This window comes from Bos indicus, chromosome 2, assembly GCF_029378745.1.
Source record: "Bos indicus isolate NIAB-ARS_2022 breed Sahiwal x Tharparkar chromosome 2, NIAB-ARS_B.indTharparkar_mat_pri_1.0, whole genome shotgun sequence".
Taxonomy (NCBI): Eukaryota; Metazoa; Chordata; class Mammalia; order Artiodactyla; family Bovidae; genus Bos; species Bos indicus.
In genome coordinates, this window is record NC_091761.1 from 116,170,970 (window position 1) to 116,193,211 (window position 22,242).

Here is a 22,242-nt window from a genome sequence, read left to right on the forward strand (position 1 = left end):
TGGCCCAGAGTGTATCCTAATGCGTCAAGAAATGAACTAGGTAGGCAGTTTTAAGTAGCTTTCTGTTTTTCTGCACCACACAATTACTTGTATCCTGGAAGTTACATTGTATTTCAATGCAATCACAAGAATGGTGTAGGAGCACAGAGGACAATTTAGAAGTATCAAGCCACGCTGTTTACTTCTCCACACCACACAGATGTCAGCTGGCTGAAGAATGCTCTGAAAGCTGATCAGAGCTTTTTCCACATGAAAATGATTACCAAGTTTGTCTCAAGCATAAAATGCAAGAGTTACAGAAACAGATATACTCAGTAAAGGCAATTATAGCATAACTTATGAATGGTCTGATTTAAATAGCATCAAATTAGACATAAATGGAAGATAGCTGATTAATTTCTGTTTAGTTTCTATTTAGGTGCCATGTAATGCTGTCATGTTGATATGACCTGTTATGGAAATAGGATTTTTCATGTTAGGAGAAGCAAAATACAGGAAAAAAAGAACACATATAGGAAAATCTATAATGTACATCTCTGTGAGCTGCATGCTAAATAGCTCCAATCATGTCTGACTCTTTGCAACCCCATGGACAGTAGCCCACCAGGCTCCTCTGTCCCTGGGGATTCTCCAGGCAAGAATACAGGAGGATGTTGTCATGCCCTCCTCCAGGGGATCTTCCCAAGCCAGGGATCAAATCCAGGTCTCCCTCACTGCAGGTGGTTTCTTTACCATCTGAGCCACCAGGGAATCCCATAATGTACATCCAGGCCTGCCACTGACTTTGGATGATTTTTGTGCAAAGTGTACATGGTGCAGATTTGCTACTCATCAAAGGGACAGCGCGTTTGGCCATGCAACACTTGAGTATTGGTCTGTGTATTTGGCCTTTGGCATAGAGGGTAAAGCGTCTGCCTGCAATGCAGGAGACCCGGGTTTGATCCCTGGGTCGGGAAGATCCCCTGGAGAAGGAAATGGCAACCCACTCCAGTACTCTTGCCTGGAAAATCCCATGGATGGAGGAGCCTCGTAGACTATATATAGTCCCTGGGGTCACAAAGAGTCAGACACAACTGAGAGATGACAGGTTTAATTATAAGAAAGTGGCAATTCTCATCTTGACTCTTTTCTTTGCTGCTGGGAACAACTGCCTTCTAAGGTGTAAGCAGAGGGACACACACTTTGCTAAGGGACACACCTGCTTCTTGGATGCTCTTCATCCTTGAGAGGAAGAGCCCTGATCTGGGTCTTTCAAGATGGGTCTCCTTCTCTAGACACAGAGAAAAGCCTAGTAAATGCAGGCACACACAGCAGAGACTCAGTCTCAGGGATTCATGAACCAGAAGGCTCTTAAGGAGGATTGTTCAAGTTTATCCGAGTCACAATCTTTCTTCCCACCCTGCCACTAGCAGAACTGAAAAGTGAGCACTTTTATCAGAAAGGCAAGCCCGGCAGGATACAGGGAAAGTGAAGCCTCTTAGGACTGGTGGGGAACAGAGTGTTTACTCCAGGCTACAAAGTCGAAGGGATGCTTAGATGGAGGACTAAGGGGAAAGTGAGAAAAAACAAAAGGCTAGTGATGGGGAGCGTGGATGGTAAGATATTTTAAATGCCTGAAGGGAAAAGAAGAGAGTTCTGAATTCCATCTTAGGTATTTTAAAAATATAGACCCTTTCCATTTTTGAATAGAAATTTTGAATAGCTAATACAAAGGTTTGGGGCAATTAAAATAATTCAAGGAAAAAAAAAAGATCACTTGCCTGGTTTCAACAGCGCAACATCACCTTCCATTCCACAAAATGTTCTAAGCTATTCTGAGTTTTCAGAGCCCTACTTTTTGGTTAAAAAAAAGAAATAAAGGCACTGCAAAATCCTTCTAGGAGTTCTTCGCACATAGCAGGGAGGATGCTCAAGGAATGAATTATAGAGAACAGAAAAACTAGTGTATTGGAGTCTCAAACAGTCTATATAGCAGTTGTTGGCAGGAAGGAGAGGTGGTGTGGAATCCTGAATGGAAGTCCTGACTTTTGGAATAAGACGCTGAATCACATTCAGATTGCAAAATGAGCCATAATTGATAGTTTTAAACAGTTTCCCACCTAAGATTACTGAACTGACATTTGTCAAAGAATGAACTCACCATGTAGTACACCTCTCTAGTTCAAAGTAGACCACGCTGCTTTAAAGGCAAGAGAAGATGTTTATCATTTCAATTTGCTTTTGCTGATGGCAGAGGAAATGAATCCCCACCAGAGTCCTCATTATCTGTGTTCTGGCCTCAGAGCAACCTTGAAGCTTTCTAGATGTTAGTGTGGCTCAGGACAGGTAGATGTTTCCTTGGGCAGTCAGTGAAATGACCCCCAGAGGGAATTTTGTGGCTGGCTCTTCAGATGCAACTGGGCTAAATCTGAACCTGTGAACCCAATACCTTGTCTCCTAGCTCCTCTTCCCAGTGACCTCAATGACTCACCACTCATGGATGTCCTGGCTCAAACAGAGTTCGTGGTTCTGTTTAACTCTCAATGTCATGGAATCCTATGGACCTTGACTTCCTCGTGTGTCTCGTCCCAGAGCTTGCTTTTCCTTCCTCTCGCTTTCTGTAGACAGGGTCTGCCTCTCTTCTCCCTGCTTTCCCATCCATATAAGCTATGCTTCTTCTGGCATCCTAGATTTCACTCTCATTTTTCTCTAAGTAACTGCCTTTAGAACTACTAGACAAACCATCTTCAAATACCACTTTTAGGAAGATATCCATTTCTTTTCTTAAAAATCTCCCTGTTTCTTCAATGCCTCTGATTATTCCTGTAGAATGGCAATAAAATAAGACACCTTGCTGTTTGACAAAACTTGAAGAGGCCATTCTCTGGTTTCAGAAGGTGCACCTGAACATCGCTAACAGGTGGCTTGATCAGAAGAGTGTTTCTAGATCTGTGAGTGGGTTACATCCCAGAGGGAAAGCCTTCAACAGAAAGGTGATTATGGCCCAATTATGCTGGCCTTGTTTTAAATTTTACTTGCTTAGTTATATATATTTTAAAGGCCCTTCCTTCCTTTAAGGAAACAGCTTCTACAAATACAGACTATTATAGCTATTTTCCATCATGTACTTCCTGGAGTTACTACTGGGGCTTTTGGCCAAGAGCAATGCAATTCTGATTAATAAAAACATCTTTAGAGAAAAGGATAGGATTCTGAAAAAGTCTTTCAATTTGTATGCTCGTGCATGAACATATTAATTAAATTGCTTTTCTTAATTACATGTCATCAAAAAGATATGGGCTGAGATGAAATGTATCTTACAGAGCAGGGCAATATCAGAGCAGGTAAAATGTCAAGAGGCCTCCATTCTGTTTTTATTCAGTTGTATCTGTGCCACTGTTGACAGCAAATTTCAGTCAGTTTAAAAGAGGTCAGTCAAGCCAAAGCATGCTTTTGAAGCTTCAAAGAGACGATCAGATGTCATGTTAAGATCAAATCTTGCCTCTGGGAACCTGACTTGTTTTCAGTCTGATGCCTTTGTTAAGTCCAACTCTAGGGTGGATTTAATTAACATGACTTAAAAAGAGAAGGATATTTGAGGTGTTGATTTTTCTCCAAAATTCTTTTCATACAGTTGGTTCTACTATATCCTGAGTAACAAATCTTCAGTCTGTGATGTAAAGCAGACTTTTGATGATGAATCAAAAATGCCCTGCTCTTGTGGACATACATCGACTATAGTGCTTTCAAGGGGCTTCCTTGATGGCTCAGATGGTAAAGAATCTGCCTGCAATGCAGGAGACTCCAGTTTGATGTCTGGAACAGGAAGATCCACTGGAGAAAGTGATGGCTACCCACTCTAGTATTCTTGCCTGGAGAATTCCATGGACAAAGGAGCCTGGTGGGCTACAGTCCATGGGGTCATAAAGAGTCAGACATGACTGAGTGACTAGCACTTTCAATTCACTTTCATAATGTTTTCAAACTAGAGAAGAGTCCAACAGATATCAACACAGTGAAAGCACATTGTGTGGTACATCCAGATTAGTTTGTCAATTCTACTTAAATAAATTTTACCCTGTGGGCTTCTTTGGTGGCTCAATGGTAAAGAATCCACCTACTAATGCAGGAGATGTGAGTTCGATCCCTGGGTAAGGAATATCCCCCAAAGAAATGGCAACACGCACCAGTATTTTTGCTTGGGAAATCCCATGGAAAGTGAAGCCTGGTGGGCTACAGTCCATGGGGTCCAAAAAGAGTCAGATATGACTTAGCAACTAAACAACAACAAAAGATTATTTATTTTTTGGTTAAAAAATTAATTTTTGTTAAGCATGAATTATGTACTAAAGACTTACACAAAGCTTTTGGCATATAAATGTCATGTTGTTGTTGTCAGTCACTAAGTCGTGTCCACCTCTTTGCAAACCCCATGAACTGTATGTAGCCTGTCAGGATCCTCTGTCCATGGGATTTCCCAGGCAAGAATACTGGAGTGAGTTGCCATTTCCTACCTCCAGGGGATCTATTCAACCCAAGAGTCAGGCCCTTGTTTCCTGCACTGGCAGGCGGAATCTTTACCACTGAGCAACCAGTCAGAGTGAAGTGGAAATGGATGTCGCTCCGCCCTGTCCAACTCTTTGCAACACCATGGGCTACACAGTCCATGGAATTCTCCAGGCCAGAATACTGGAGTGGGCAGCCTTTCCCTTCTCCAGGGGATCTTCCCAACCCAGGCATAGAACTCAGGTCTCCTGCATTGCAGGTGGATTCTTTACTAGCTGAGCTACAAGGGAAGTCCAAGCTCTTAGACTCGTGATGTAACTTCTCTGACTCAGATGTCTTAAGGGTTGTTATGAAGGCTTCCCAACCCTTAAGACATCTGAGTCAGATATGTTACATCACTGGTCTAAGATCACACAGTAAAACGAGAAACCTGAAATTTGACTCAGGACTTTGGATTCCAAGTTCAGCTTTGCTACACAGCACTTTACTGTCTCCCCCGCCTTTTTTTTTTTTTTTTGGCTAGTGATTTTTTAGAATATAAATTTATTTATTCTAATTGGAGGCTAATACTTTACAATATTGTATTGGTTTTGCCATACATCAACATGAATCTGCCACGGGTGTGCACGTGTTCCCCATCCTGAACCCCCCTCCCACCTCCCTCCCCATACTGCCTCCCTTTAGATAAAAGATTTTGATTTATTATAAAGAGAATATTAAGGACATTTCATTTAGTGTTTAATAGACAAAAAAGGATAACATTTATAATTTAGCTTATTTAAAGGGAAATCCATATGATTCAGTTTAACAAAGGTGGTTGTGTTTGTCTTGTAAGGAGGAATTATCCAAAAGGGAAGGAAACATCAGGGAATGTCCAGGTGAGAAACAATTTTAAAAGACACCATGGAGGGCTCCAGTGTCCCCTCTTCACCAGCAGCTTTCTTTCTTTCTCTCATTTTTTCTCCCGGGCAGTATTTAGAATTTCATCATTTAAATGCATTATATTGCGTACCAATCCTAAAGGAAATCAACCTTGAATATCCATTGGAAGAACTGATGCTGAAATTGAAGCTGCAATACTTTGGCCACCGGATGGAAAGAGCTGACTCATTGGAAAAGATCCTGATGCTAGGAAAGATTGAGGGCAGGAGAAGAGGGCAACAGAGGATGAGATGATTGGATGCCATCACCAACTCAATAAACATGAGTCTGAGCAAACTTCGGCAGACAGTGAAGGACAGGGAAGCCTGGTGTGCTGCAGTCCATGGGATCACAAAGAGTTGGACATGCTTAGCAACTGAACAACAACAACACTGCATACATTAAAACTCCCCTGGGTCTGGTGGTTGTTCAGTCACTCAGTCATGTCTGACTCTTTCCAACTCAATGGATTGCAGCATGCCGGGCTTCTCTGTCCTTCATCATCTCCTGGAGCTTGCTCAAACTCATGTTCATTGAATTGGTGACATCATCCAACCATCTCATCCTCTGTTGTCCCCTTCTCCTCCTATCTTCAATGTTTCTCTGCCTCAGGGTCTTTTCTAATGAGTAGGCTCTTCAACATCAGGTGGCCAAAGTATAGGACTGATACTGAGCTTCAGCTTCAGTATCAGTCCTTCCAATGAATAGTCAGGGTTGATTTCCTTTAGGATTGATTGGCTTGATCTCCTTACAGTCCAAAGGACTCTCAAGAATCATTTCCAACAACACAGTTCAAAAGCATCAATTCTTCGGTGCTCAGCTTTCTTTATAGTTCAACTCTCACAACTCTCAACTCTCACATGACTACTGGAAAAACCATAGCCTTGACTAGATGGACCTTTGTGGGCAGAGTAATGTCTCTGCTTTTTAATACACTGTTTAGGTTTGTGATAGCTTTTCTTCTAAGGGGCAAGCGTCTTTTAATTTCATGGCTGCAGTCACCATCTGCAGTGATTTTGGAGACCAAAAAAAATAAAGTCTGTCACTGTTTCCATTGTTTCCCCATCTATTTGCCATGAAGTGATGGGAACAGAAGCCATGATCTTCATTTTTTGAATGTTGAGCTTTAGGCCAGCTTTTTCACTCTTCTTTTCACCTTCACCAAGAGGCTCTCTAGTTCCTCTTCACTTTCTGCCATTAGAATGGTATCATGTGTATATCTGAGGTTGTTGAAATTTCTCCCGGAGGTCTTGATTCCAGCTTTTGCTTCATCCAGCCCAATATTTTGCATGATGTACTCTGCATGTAAGTTAAATAAGCAGGATGACAATATACAGCCTTAATGTACTCCTTTCCCTATTTGGAACCAATCTGTTGTTCCATGTTCAGTTGTAACTGTTGCTTCCTGACCTGCATACAGATTTCTCAGGAAGGAGGAAAGATGGTCTAGTATTCCCATCTCTTTAAGAATTTTCCACAGTCTGTTGTGATCCACACAGTCAAAGGCTTTAGCATAGTCAGTGAAACAGAATTAGATGGGTCTTGGTGCTCATTAAATTAGGGTGACATCAAAGTTAGCTTAAATCGCAACTTGGATGGATTGATGCTTTGTGAAGAATAGAATTCTGAAATCGTGTCCAGGCTCTATAGGCTCAGTTGCCAATGTCAGTCGAGGGAGGTGATAATCATACGAGTTCAGCAGTAGCAGTAGTTAAGTAAAAACAGATTTTTATTTGTTACAACAACATTAAGATGTGTAGTTACTAACACCGCAGTGTGAGTTTATCTGATAACTTTCATAGCACTTAGAGGAAGGGGAGAAAGAAGAGAAAGAATAATTCTGAAGCTAGAGCTGGGATAATCATATGACACTGTGCATACCAGGGAATTTTTGAGAGCAAAAGGGGATTCTATCAACAAAATGCCAGGACAGTATATATTAGCTGTGATTGAACGATATGGTAATCTTAGCTCTGGGGAAAGACAGTCCCTCTCAAATAAACACATATATTACGGAGTTAAATAAGAAGTGGTCCTTCAAATAAGACAACTAAATTCTTTTTCCTAATGGTATGGCCTTTTCACAGCTATGGCATTCAGTGACATATTTCCTTAACAACAAGAAACTAAAGCAACTGAACCTGGATAGGATTCCAAAAACCTCAGAGATTCACTATCAAGCATACAGCATATGAAATGCATTTGGTCAATTTGCAATTTTTCAGAGGCTGATTATTCAACCAATGCATTATCTTTTGGACCCTTGTTTTATTTCTTCTACTGGTTAATTTAACAATATGTCAGTTCTGATAAGAAGGTTTGATGGAGAAGAAGATGAAGCTATTATATAAAATGAGTTTGGGGAATTACCAATAGATTTCAATTATCCGTGTTGCTCTTACTGAAGGCTGATTCATTGTGAAGAGTAGAGATTTGGCTGGACAGTCTTGCTGTTTCTAAGACAGAACTGTCCTTACTCTTTTTGTAATTATTGTACAGAACATATATGTGCAATTGTGAACATACAGATCCTTACTTCCCCAATCCTGTGACCTGTGATTAATGCAATGAAAACATAATCATGATCACTTAAATCAACTGTAGTTACATATAAAAATAAAATAAAGGAATTAAGTTTCAATATTCATGCCTTTTATTGTGGGGCCATGGTCTTGACACAAAGAAGAAGAAATATTGGTGAGCTACGTTTTGGAAGGCGAGAAAAACAATCAGAGTCCACATGGTGTATAACCTACGGCATATAAGGCTACTAAATTGGCTTAAAATGCAATGTTTACATAAGCTTAAGAATGAAAGGAATGTACCATGAATATTAGAAAAATATTGCCATACACAAAAGTATTGGCTTCTCCTACATTAATTTGGCTCCACCTTCTTAAATTTAGTTGAATAATCTCTTCACTTATTCAAATCTTATTCACACTTCAAAGTCTGAATTAACATCCACTTCTCTTTTTGAAGGTTGTTGTCTATTACAAATCCAGTGTCTCTCTGTGTTCTCAGCTATAAATACCCATAATGTTCATCTGTCACCTAATTTATACTATCTTGATATGTCACTGCAGTTATATTATTTAACTTATTATTTGTTGCTTGATTTTTCACATCAGAAACCAGTACAATCTCCCAAACCATATTGTAAATTCTTTTAGAGTGGGGGCCATTTGTGATCTATCCTTGTATCTTTCTGTGCATGTGTGCATGCGTGTGTGTGTGTGTGTGTGTGTGTTAGTCACTCAGTCCTGTCCCACTCTTTGTGACCCCAAGGACTGTAGCCCGCCAGCATCCTCTGTCCATGGAATTCTCCAGGAAAGAATACTGGCGTGGGTTGCCATTCCCTTCTCCAGGGGATCTTCTCAACCCAGGGACTGAACACAGGTCTCCTGCATTGCAGGCAGATTCTTTACCATTTGAGCCACCAGGGAAGCCCCTATCTTTCCTTAGGAGCTAACAAAATTTTAAATGTATTTAGGTTGGATTGTATGAAATTACCCATATTTGGTCATTTTTGATAAATGATCAATAAAAAGCGAATTTTATATGGTTCAGCCTAATAACAGTTGTTCTAGAAATAATTGTGGAATGAGTAGAATTATATTCAAAAACTTAAAATCATATATATATATGCATATATAATAGATCATTTAGAATAGATCATTGAATTTGTTTTACTTTTTCTAGAAGCTATTCAGTCCCAAATGGTTTTATTATTAGTTCATTAGCTTCTAGACATGATTTAAAAAAAAAATGAATATGACTATTTTCTAGGGAAATAAGCATAATTGAAATAACAGATCATAAAGTACTAACTATCTTAGCATGGTAATGCTAATATTGAATTTTTCTGGCACTGTTTACCAGTTGATAAAACCATTCGTTAGACTAATATTAGTTATAGGTAATCTTTATTTTTGAATATATATATAGTATCCCAGGCACTGTTCTAAGCATTTCCTATTGATACACTCATTGAAGAATCTGCATCTCAACCCTGTGAAATGGGTAATAATATCTTTTTTCAGATAAGCAAATTGAGGCATGAAGAGGTAATTTGCTCAAAATCACACAACTAGTAATCCTAGAACTGGGTGTCAAATTCAGGCAGTCTGGCTTCAATCCTTCTTTTAAATGCCACTGGAATTCTAATCAATAGAAATAGAGTTATTCAAAAGTTAGAATAAATTAAAAATAATTTAGCCTTATGAAAGATATAGCATCTGGTGGTGACTTTATAATTTAGAGTTACAGAGCTGAACAGACCATATTTAGGGCCTGAAACCTGCAGCTTTAGTTCTTTCATAAGCAACTCAAAACCAGTTTGTGTTACAGGGCCTCAGTTTTCTGCATTAAAATCTGGAATCTATAGCTTTGAATCCTCTACAAGAATTTTATAAGAGGAGAGAAAATAGGATTATGTAACACGTGATAGTAAGATAGGATTATATAACACGTGTGCCTTAATTAATCAGGCACATTTATTTTTATATTTAGTTATGAATATATGCATGCAAATACTTTTTTAAGATTATGTTTAATGCTACTTTTTTTTATAATCAATGTATGTTCTTTATTGAAGGTATTTGTTTTCTTTGGTACTTGAAAACTATACAAAATCACATGAACAGTGAATACTGCTGATTCACTCAGAACAGTAATCAATAGACTGAAATATATATGCATATATAACGTACATTATGTTATCATAATTAAATATACATATAAAACATGATCAGTAAAATAATTTGTCTTAATGTATAACCATAAGCATTCTTTATAATTGAAATTTTTTTAGCAATAAATGAAATAATCCAGTGTGATTTTTCTTTGTTTTCAAGAAAAGAAATATACTTTCCTCTGGAATTCAACATCAAATAATGACAAATGCATTAAATAGGTAAGTGAGCATTTGGCTTTAAATTTCTGGGCCTGAAATTGGGTTAGGTTGGCTTGAAAAATGGGACCGTTAAATTAGATGATTTTATGTTGTTCAAATGGCAACTTTCTACAAGTGTCTGAAAGCAAGATTTGTTTATCAGTTCTAAAATCTTTACTCTAGGAAATGCAATTCTGTTCCTATTAAAATAACCAAGCGTACCCTCCCCTTTAAGAAAACAGCTAAAGGAAAACAGCCATGAATGTATTTTTCTTAGATATAGACTTAGGAGCTTACTATAATAAGTTTGAGTCCATTCAAAATCCATGAAAATTTTTCTGTAAGGAGATCCAAGAAGCCCTTACCCATGGTTAAGTTTAGGAAGAGCTACTAGAAAAGTTTGGAGGTGTTGTGTATGACTGGAGGCTTAGAATTTTTAAATCAGACCTTTCTGAAATGCTTGAGTTTTCTGATCATTTCCATGAATTACATGTTTAATATCATCAGGGGGTTATCCCCATGAGCATACTGTGCATGATTTTGCTGTGTGGTTTTACTGCTCTTTCTGCTTTTGAAGAAGTGCTTGAAAACTCAAACCAGTGTTCAATCAGCTCAATCAGTTCAGAGAGAGCGGTGTTAGAGGCAGCGTTACCTTCTTACACGCAGTGATGGAGCCGCCCAGGCTACTTCCCGAGCTGGCGCTGGCGCTGCCCTGCTGCGTTTCCGGAACCTGGTACATCAGGGGTGACTCCAAGCTGCTGTTTGTTCCCCAAAACACAAAAGAGAACACATTCAGTGAGTCATCTGCATATTCAGAAAGAAAGAAGCACAATGCGCTTTATGCAAAATCATCTTTTCAGATTGAGCTGGACACTGCAAACCTTCTGCTGACATTGATATTTGTTTCCTTGCTGGTTTCATTTTTGTATTTGGCGGAACCGCGATGACCTAGTCCATTCTGAATATAAAATTGTGACCCATCGCCCTCCACGGACTGTGGATGGACACCTCTGCATGAGTTCTAGCAGAGCTGACACATTTTCTTAAGCAGGCAGTTTTAAAACCCAAGTAATATTCTTTCCATTGTCACATTATTTCTACTCAGCCAAAATGAATACATAAAAAATACTCATATTATTTTTTCAAATGAGAGGAAAACAATTTTAATTGGGAAGCAGTGTGGTACCATGAAAAGAACATGAGCTTTAGAAAACACAGGTCATCTCTTTATCATCCCTGTGACTGGAGACAGTATCTTAACTTTCTTGTCTCCAAAATTCTAGACTTAAATCCTCCTCCCCTGTTCCTGTCAAGTCTTGGTGGGCTTGACTATATACAGGGGTGTATACATATTTTAAAAGATCTGAAATTGCTTACAGCCTCAAGACATGATAAGAATCAAAATTATTTTTAGAAAATAGTTTTAGAATATTGAAGGGAACAGCTACCCACTCCAGTATTCTGACCTGGAGAATTCCATGGACTGTATAGGCCATGGGATTGCAAAGGGTCAGGCACGACTGAGTGACTTACTGAGCTGAGCTGAGAAATATTAAGATTCAGAGGGCTTCTTGTATATTTAAATTAGGCTGAATAATTTTCTTCTGAAAATATGCAAAGCTAGATTTTAAGAAAGTATACTGATATCTCAAGTCTACATATTTTATTTTTGTGGTTGTTGACTACATAGAACATGTACAATTCATTAAAACACATTTTTTGAAATATTGTCTAATGACTCTTTATGTAAGTATCAACCCAACATATAGAATTTTTTCCTTCAGATTAAGAAGCACCAAACAGAAGATCTGTTAAATAAACATTGTGTTTCTAAATAACCTATAAGCCTCATGCCTGAGGTTCTGAATTAGTCAATTTTCACTGCATTGCAATTAGCCATAAGTCAAATATTGCATGCATGTAGTCCATTTGTATTCCTGTTATTAACTACTATGAATAACATTCTTTTTTCACATGACCACAGATGGTGCTCTGTAACAGATCAAAAATTTGGGTAAAAATTTTATAGAATAATTCAAGTAAAGTCTGTTTTGTTTTAAACATTATGTAGTGTTTTCTGAGTAACTGCCACCTTGAGGAATAGAATGAAAAGACAGCATCCATATTATTTTTGATGAACTAGGGAAAGATTGGGAAAGGAAGGATGAAAGGAAGAAAGGACGGAAGGGATAGAGGAAGGAAAGAAAAGGGAAGAAGGAGGGGGAGGGATCAGGAAACAGAGGAAGAAGGTAACTGACTCTAGATCCTGGTTCTAACGCCTGAGCCAAGACACTGCCTAGCTTTTCAGGGTCTGTCTCTTTTTCGTTTATAAATGAAATGCTTGGAGTCAAGTGTGTGGTCCCTGCTAGCTCTGGACCTCACTTTCAAAGTATTACCGAGAGTCTGAGTTTTCAGCCCTGTTTTTACAGGCTTCTTGCAATGTAGGGCCTGTACCCTACTCACTGTCAGTAAGTGATTCTCCCTCAAACTCAGCTCCAGGCCTTCTGAATGCTTTCTCGGCCACAGGAGAGTTTGACTTTTATACCAAATAGGTTATCATTGTGAGATTCTAAATCATTTACATATGGAAGATAGGATCACTGACCAAGGTAACTACGGTCTGTAACAACTTGGCCCATGACTCAAAAGAAATTGAGTTATTATTCTTAGTGGGAGCCAGTCAAAGCTCTGTGTGCAGTTCAGAGAGACAGGCCGAAGAGTTTACATAGCTGCCTGCCCTGCTTCTGCTATGTCCATTAGGCATCTCTAGTGACCTGAAGGATCACTTCCATCTAGGCCACCAAAGGATTTAAGTCCAGTGTTGGGACATTCCCCATGTCTCATTGCAGGGTTAGCAGTCCTGAGAGTAGGAAGGAGGAAGGCTGAGAAATGAGGTGGACACAAACCTGATACAAAACACAATAGAAACAGAGCTTCAGCAATTGGTATCTCTCTAAAGGTGGATCATATCTAACTTAGGGAATGTTGGGTAGGTCCAAAATCAGGGAACCTAGGTTAGAGTAAAAGATCAGCCATGGAAGCTCCTTGTTTTCCCATAAAGCACATTGTACATGGCTGCAAGTAGCCACATTGCTCAGCCGTGTCTGACTCCTTGGGACCCCAGGAACTGTAGCCTGCCAGGCTCCTCTGTCCATGGAATTCTCCAGGCAAGAATACTGGAGTGGATAGCCATTCTCTTCTCCAGGGGATCTTCCTGACCCAGGGATCGAACCCGGGTCACCCCCACTGCAGGCAGATTCCTTACTGTCAGAGACATCAGGGAGAGTAGCCACAGTACCATAGTGATTATTATACACACAAAAGTTTAACTGCTGAGTTAGTCTAGGAGAAAGAAGAGATACCAAGTCACCAGATCACCAGATGGTCAATACCGAAATCAGATTGATTACATTCTTTGCAGCCATAGATGGAGAAGCTCTATACAGTCAGCAAAAACAAGACTGGGAGCTGACTGTGGCTCAGATCATGAACTCCTTATTGCAAAATTCAGACTTAAATTGAAGAAAGTAGTGAAAACCACTAGACCCCATTCACATATGACCTAAATTAAATTCCTTACAATTATGCGGTTCAGGTCAATTCTGCTCAGTGGTGTCCAACACTTTGTGACCCCATGGACTGCAGCACATCAGGCCTCCCTGTCCATCACCAACTCCCAGAGCTTGCTCAAACTCATGTCCATCGAGTTGGTGATGCCATCCAACCATCTCATCCTCTGTCGTCCCCTTCTCCTCCCGCCTTCAATCTTGCCCAACATCAGTGTCTTTTCCAATGAGTCAGTTCTTCGAATCAGGTGGCCAAAGTATTGGAGTTCCAGCTTCAACATCGGTCCTTCCAATGAATATTGACTGATTTCCTTTAGGATTGACTGGTTGGATCTCCTTGCAGTCCAAGGGACTCTCAAGAGTCTTCTCCAATACCACAGTTCACAAGCATCAATTCTTTGGCACTCAGCTTTCTTTATAGTCCAACTCTCATATCCTCTCACTACTGGAAAAACCAGAGCTTTGACTAGACAGACCTTTGTTGGCAAAGTAATGTCTCTGCTTTTTAATATGCTCTCTAGGTTGGTCATAGCTTTTCTTCCAAGGAGGAAGCATCTTTTAATTTCATGGCTGCAGTCACCAGCTGCAGTGATTTTGGAGCCCCCCAGAATAAAGTCTCTCAGTTTCCACTGTTTTCCACAATTAAACAGTGGAAGTGACAAATAGATTCAAATGATTAGATCTGATAGACAGAGTGCCTGAATAACTTTGGACAGAGGTTCGTGACACTGTACAGGAGGCAGTGATAAAGACCATCCCCAAGAAAAAGAAATCTAAAAAGGCAAAATGGTTGTCTGAGGAGGCCTTACAAATAACGAGAAAAGAAGAAAAACCAAAGGCAAAGGAGAAAAGTAAAGATAGATCCATTTGAATGCAGAGTTCCAAAGAATAGCAAGGAGAGATAAGAAAGCCTTCCTCAGTAATCAATGCAAAGAAAGAAGGAAACAATAGAATGGGAAAGACTAGAGATCTCTTCAAGAAAATTAGAGATACCAAGAGAACATTTCATACAAAAATGGGCACAATAAAGGACAGAAATGGTATGGACCTCTAAGTGGACCAACAGTTAGAACTGGACATTTCTGCTCCTTGGAAGAAAAGCTATGACCACCCTAGACAGCATGTTAAAAAGCAGCGACATTACTCTGCCAACAAAGGTCCGTCTAGTCAAAGCTATGTTTTCTCCAGTAGTCACGTACGGATGTGGGAGCTGGACTACAAAGAAAGCCGAGTGCCAAATTGATGCTTTTGAACTGTGGTGTTGGGGAAGACTCTTGAGAGTCTGTTTGACTGCAAGGAGATCCAACCAGTCAATCCTAAAGGAAATAAGTCCTGAATATTCATTGGAAGGACTGATGTTGAAGTTGGAACTCCAGTACTTTGGCCACCTAATGTGAAGAGCTGACTCACTGGAAGAGACCCTGATATTGGGAAAGATTGAAGGCAGGAGGAGAAGGGGACAACAGAGGATGAGATGGTTGGATGGCATCACCGACTCAATGAACATAAGTTGAGCAAGCTCTGGGAGTTGGTGATGGACAGGGAGGCCTGGCGTGCTGCAGTCCATCGGGTCACAAAGAGTCGGACACGACTGAGCAACTTAACTGAACTGACTGACCCACATATATCCTGGTATGAAAATCTTTCTGCCTTTAAGATGATTGTGAGATTGAGATCCTAGTCAGAAGTGAAGGTGAAGAAGGGGATTTGAAAGTGTTGCTTGCCTGCAGGTCTTGCTCCATTTGTTTAAGGACAATGGCATCCCACTCCAGTACTCTTGCCTGGAAAATCCCATGGATGGAGGAGCCTGGTAGGCTGCAGTCCATGGGGTTGCTAAGAGTCGGACATGACTGAGCGACTTCACTTTCACTTTTCACTTTCATGCATTGGAGAAGGAAATGGCAACCCACTCCAGTGTTCTTGCCTGGAGAATCCCAGGGGCAGGAGAGCCTGGTGGGCTGACGTTTATGGGGTCACACAGAGTCAGACACGACTGAAGTGACTTAGCAGCAGCAGCAACCATGTATAGCATTAACAAAATTAAAAATGTGTCCTCCACGCATCTTCTGGTCTCCCGAAACACATTATGAATCAATATAATGATGCCTATATCTAAAATATATCTAGAGAGGCACATCTTTTAAACCACGTGACATGAATGTAAGTTTCCAGTAGGTGACTACAACTCAGCTCAATCTATTCGCATGCCTTTGGGAAGGAGATGGAATTTTCAGAGTATTTGCAAAAATGTTTTCTCTCTAGAAGCAGAACATTTGCTGCTACAGGATGAGACAGCAATGGCAAGAACATGAAACTCATGCATTTATCAAAAATGAGCACAAACTGGCATTAAAAGAACTGCTGTCAAGATATAGCACAGCCTTATAACTTGCTTTTAATGGGGAAGGATGTAAATACTTCCCTGGGACATTTTTGTTTGATTTTGACAAGTGTTGACAGTATTTATTAAGCACATCCTTTCTGTCTGGTTTCATGCTGAAACTGCTAAATGCATTTCAGTGAGGAGGAAGATCAAGGTAGGAAGGAAAGCACCAACGCAGAATTTAAAGTAGTGGCTTTAAAAGTATTATAGGAGGAGAAGCAGACACCTTTGTAGAACAATGTCATATATCAATGAGATCCTGAGTTGCCACCACACTGCAATCAATGGCTCATGCAATGTTAATAAGTAGGTCAACCATTAGTGGTGAAAATAGCTTAAGGAGTATTCAGTGATTTCATCAGAGAATGAAGGGACCCACTACTGGAAACAGTAGTTTATGTTGCTACTCGAAGTTCAGTCTATGTACCCGCAGCACTCTTGGAAGCTTGTTGCTACCCAGGATCTCATGACCTGCCCTAGAGCTACTGAATCAGATCTGCATTTTGACACTAAACTCATGGGATTCACATTCTCATTAAAGCTTGAGAAGCATTTATCCAAGGTCTTAAGTTAAATTTGTATTGTTTTTGCCCTTGCGTCTTTGCACATGATATCACTTCTTTTAGAAATGTACAGATGAACCTATCTTCAGGGCAGGAATAGGAATGTATTTGCAGACGTAGGGAACAGACACATGGAGACAGGGTAGCAGGTGTGAGATGAACTGGGAGATTGGGATTCACATATATCCCTTGCCATGTGTAAAACTGATAGCCAGTGGGAAGCTGCTGTACAGCGCGTGGAGCTCAGCTTGGTGCTCTGTGATGACCTAGATGGATGGGATGGAGGTGGGGTGGGAGGGAGGTCCAAAAGGGAGGGGACTGTTGTTCAGTCATCCAGTCATGTCCAACTCTCTGCAACCCCAAGGACTGCAGCACGCCAGGCCTCCCTGTCCCTCACCATCTCCCAGAGTTTGCCCAAGTTCATGTTCATTGCATTGGTGACACTGTCCAGTCATCTCATCCTCTGATGCCCTTTTCTCCTTCTCCCCTCAATCTTTCCCAGCATCAGGGACTTTTCCAATAAGTCATCTGTTTGTAGCAGGTGACCAAAATACTGGAGATTTCACATCAGTTCTTCCAGTGAATATTCAGGGTTGATCTCCCTTAAGATTGACCAGTTTGATCTCCTTGTCGTCCAAGGGGCTTTCAGGGTCTTCTCCAGCACCACAATTCGAAGGCATCAGTTACTTGGAGTTCTGGCTTTTTCACGGTCCAGCTCTCACAACTGTACCTGACCACTGGGAAGACCATACTCTTGATTGTATGGACCTTTGTTGGCAGAGTAATGTCTCTGCTTTTCAATACACTATCTAGGTTTGTCATCGCTTTCCTGCCAGGAAGCAACCGTCTTCTAATTTCATGGCTGCGGTCACCGTCCAGAGTGACTTTGGAGCCCAAGAAGAGGAAATCTGCATGTAGTATTGGGTGCAGATGCTATGATCTTATGTTTTTTTTTTAATATTTAGTCTTAAGCCTGCTTTTTCACTGGGATATGTGTGTACATATAACTGATTCATTTCACTGTATAGCAGAAACTAACACAACATTGTAAAGCAACTATACCCCAATTAAAAAGAAACACCCTTCCTGTACCCACCCCCCACCCCAGCCCACACCCCTGCTTCCTTCAGAATAATCTCTACTCTATCCTTTGAGTCTCCATTTATAAATCACCTCTTGCACCTCTTTCTTCCCCTCTCTCTGCTAAGGAGACCACCGCTCCTCTCCAACCTCCAATGCCCAACGCACACACATGCATACACACCGCACACTCACATCCACACCCTCACATTTCCTCCACCCTCATCTTCCCAATCTCAACTCAACCCAAGAAATGAGATAGATACTCTTGTGAGTTTCAATAGCACTTGTCCTATGACAGCACTTGTCAAAATGATACATAATTGCATAATGTTTGTCTGTCTCCCTGTTTAGGCTATAAATAGTGCTTTCACTGTTAGGGACCACCTAGGATAGCACTAGGCAGTGATGGATGCTCAATTAGTGTTTATCAATGTTGTTTTTCCTTATCTTTCTGAGCATCCTGGTTGACCTCAAAAGATTATGCACTGAAGAGTGTTTGAGTTCAATGCTAAATTTCCTGCCGTGGTGACAGATGGTGAGATAAGCTACATCTGAAAAGATAATTTAAAGAATTTCCCAGGATAATTCTAACAAAAAGGGATCCTGCTGCTGCTGTTGTTGTCGAAGTCAAGTAAACACAGTGAAAGTTAGACAATTTGAAGATTCTAAGAGCTAAGGTTTATTCTTAGCTTCTCCCCCACATGAAGAATGCTCTTAGTAAAATATGGTAATTGGTTTGATTGTCTCAATCCTATTAAGGATATCTATTTTTGGGCCTTATACTAAATCCTTTAATCTCAACACCAGAAGAAAAATAAAAGCTCCTATCTATCAGAAGGGATTTTGAGTAAGAAATCAAGTGCCCTTTGTTAAAACCAGTTTAACAACATGCCACAACCTAGAATTTAGAGGATTTTAAAATACACATTTGTGTGGTTCAAAATGAAAGTTTGCTAAAGTGAATGTCCTTATTTTACCCTTATCTAAAGGGATTCATTTGTTAGATGAAGAAAAGGGGTTTAGGTCAGTCTTTCTAAAACTGATATGTTTTTGGAAAACTGAAAACCCAAAGCAACCTTGAGAAAGAACAAAGCTGGAGGCATCATACTCTCTGATTTCAAACTATATTACAAACACCTATAAAACAGTGTGATCTTAGCATGAAAAACAGACACAGAGATTACTGGAACAGAATACAGCACCACAAGTAAATGCACTTATATAGGGTCAATTAATCCATGACAAAGGAGCCAAGACTATACAATGTAGAAAAGGCAGTTTCTTCAGTAAATGGTATTGAAAAATGGAACAGCCACATGAAAAAGTATGAAACTGGATGCCCTACCTTATGCTGTGCTGTGCTTAGTCTCTCAGTCATGCCTAACTCTTTGAGATCCCATGGACTGCAGTTCACAGGCTCCTCTGTCCATGGGAATTCTCCAGGCAAGAATACTGGAGTGGGTTGCCGTGCCCTCCTCCAAGGGATCTTCCCAACCCAGGGATCAAACCCAGGTCTTCCGCATTGCAGGCATGTTCTTTATCAGCTGGGCCACCAGGGAAGCCCATGAATATCGGAGTGGGTTGCCTATCCCTTCACCAGGGATCTTCCAGACCCAGGAATTGAACCGGGTCTCCTGTGTTGCAGGTGGGTTCTTTACCAGCTGAGCTATGAGGGAAGCCCCCCACTACCTTATATCATATACAAAAATTAACTTGAAATAGATTAAAGACTTGAAAATAAGACCTGAAATCATAACACTCCCAGAAGAAAATAAAGGCAGTAAGCTCATAGAGGATTTTTAAAAATCTGACACCAAAAATGAAACCAAAAAAGCAAAAATAAATTAAAAACATTCTGCACAGCAAAGGAAACCATCAACAGAATAAAAATGCAACCTACAGGAAGGGAGAAAATATGTGCAAATCATATATCCAATAAGGGGCTAATATCCAAAATATGCAAAGAACTCATAATATTCAATAGCAAGAAAATGAACAGCCCAGTTAAAAAGGAGGCAGATCAGAATACAGATGACCAATGAACAGATGCACTACATCATTAATCACCAAGGACATGCAAATCAAAATAACAAAGAGATATCACTTCATACCTGTTAGAATGACTAACAGACAAAATAGCAAATATTGGAGAGGATATGGAGAAAAGGGAACACCAGTACACTGTTGGTGAGATGTAAATTGATGCAGTCACTTATGGAGAACAGTATGCAGTTTCCACAAAAAATTATAAATAAAAGTACCACATGATCCTGCAATTCCACCTTTGGGCATTTCCCCAAACAGAACAAAAACACTCATTTGAAAAGATATATGCACCTCATGTTCATTGCAGCATTATTTACAATAGCCAACACATACTAAGTACATGAATCAATGGATGGATGAATACAAACACATAGCATGCATGCATACATGCACACAGAAACTGGAATATTATTCAGCCATAAAAACAAATGAAATCTTGGCATTTGCAATGACATGGATGAAACTTGAGGGCATTATGCTAAATGAAATAAGTCAAAGAAAGACAAATACTATTTGTACAATCTCTCTTATATGTGGAATTGAAAACATACATGTATATATGTGTATTTATCTATATCTATATCATCTGCATCTATAAAACAAAAGGGAGAGGTAGGTGGAAGAAATGGGTGAATGTTTTTTGATTTGTTCTTTACATTTTAAATAAATTACATTAAAACTGATTTGCTTTAAAAATCACATGATGTGTAAATTTCTTCATCTTCTGACCAGTTCAGTCACTCAGTCGTGTCCGACTCTTTGTGACCCCATGAATCGCATGAATCCTGGCCTCCCTGTCCATCACCAACTCCTGGAGTTCACTCAAACTCACATCCATCGAATTGGTGATGCCATCCAGCCATCTTATCCTCTGTCGTCCCCTTCTCCTCCTGCCCCCAATCCCTCCCAGCCTCAGAGGGACTCATTTTTCAATGAGTCAACTCTTCGCATGAGGTGGCCAAAGTATTGGAGTTTCAGCTTTAGCATCATTCCTTCCAAAGAATGCCTAGGACTGATCTCCTTTAGAATCGACTGGCTGGATCTCCTTGCAGTCCAAGGGACTCTCAAGAGTCTTCTCCAACACCACAGCTCAGAAACACCAATTCTTCGGCACTCAGCTTTCTTCACAGTCCAATTCTCACATCCATACATGACTACTGGGAAAACCATAGCCTTGACTAGATGGACCTTTGTTGGCAAAGTAATGTCTCTGCTTTTCAATATGCCATCTAGGTTGGTCATAACTTTCCTTGCAAGCAGTAAGTATCTTTTAATTTCATGGCTGCTATCACCATCTGCAGTGATTTTGGAGCCTAAAAATTATTCCACTGTTTTAATCTTCTGACCAATCTATTGATAAATACTCCCTCCCTGGCCAATCTTTAGTCAAGTTCATTACACTGTTCATGAATCAGAAATCTCAGCCTTGTGATGCTGCCAATGCAGGAGAATAGGAAATGTGGGTTTGATCTCTGAGTCAGGAAGACTCCCTGGAGGAGGAAATGGCAACCCATTCCAGCATTCTTGCCTGGAAAATTCCATGGACAGAGGAGCCTGGTGGACTACAGTCCATGGGGTCGCAGAGTTGGACACGACTGAGCACAAGCACAAATTGTGATTGTTAGTTGCTCAGTCTTGTCCGACTCTTCTTAATCCCATGGACTGTAGCCTGCCAGGCTCCTATGTCATTGGAATTGAATTCTCCAGACAAGAATACTAGGGTGGGTCACCATTCCCATCTCCAGGGGAACTTCCTGACCCCGGGACTGAATCCAGGTCTCCTTCATTGCAGGCAGATTCTTTACCATCTGAGCTGAAAGAGTAGGACATGACTGAGCACAAGCACAAATTAGCTGTACTCTAATTCAATATTGTTTTGCCAAAGCAAAAACAATACCCAGTTGTGGATGCGACTTGTGATAGAAGCAAGGTCCGATGCTGTAAAGAGCAATATTGCATAGGAACCTGGAATGTCAGGTCAATGAATCAAGGCAAATTGGAAGTAGTCAAACAGGAGATGGCAAGAGTAAACGTCAACATTCTAGGAATCAGAGAACTAAAATGGACTGGAATGGGTGAATTTAACTCAGATGACCATTATATCTACTACTGTGGGCAGGAATCCCTTAGAAGAAATGGAGTAGCCATCATGGTCAACAAAAGAGTCCGAAATGCAGTACTTGGATGCAATCTCAAAAATGACAGAATGATCTCTGTTCGTTTCCAAGGCAAACCATTCAATATCACAGTAATCCAAGCCTATGCCCCAACCAGTAACACTGAAGAAGCTGACAATGAACG

The 22,242-nt window shown here is 40.3% G+C and overlaps 1 protein-coding gene across 5 annotated transcripts in view; it reads right to left on the minus strand.

The window, feature by feature from the left end:
• The window catches only part of SPHKAP (SPHK1 interactor, AKAP domain containing), a 191,832-nt gene that overhangs the window by 125,081 nt on the left and 44,509 nt on the right, over positions 1 to 22,242 (minus strand). For 4 of the 5 annotated variants that reach the window (XM_070773334.1, XM_070773336.1, XM_070773348.1 and 1 more), the window contains exon 2: positions 10,953 to 11,058. In XM_070773334.1, the coding sequence (XP_070629435.1) occupies positions 10,953 to 11,058 (106 nt within the window). The remainder of the gene's footprint in view (positions 1 to 10,952; positions 11,059 to 22,242) is intronic. The other variant, XM_070773344.1, reaches the window with a different exon arrangement.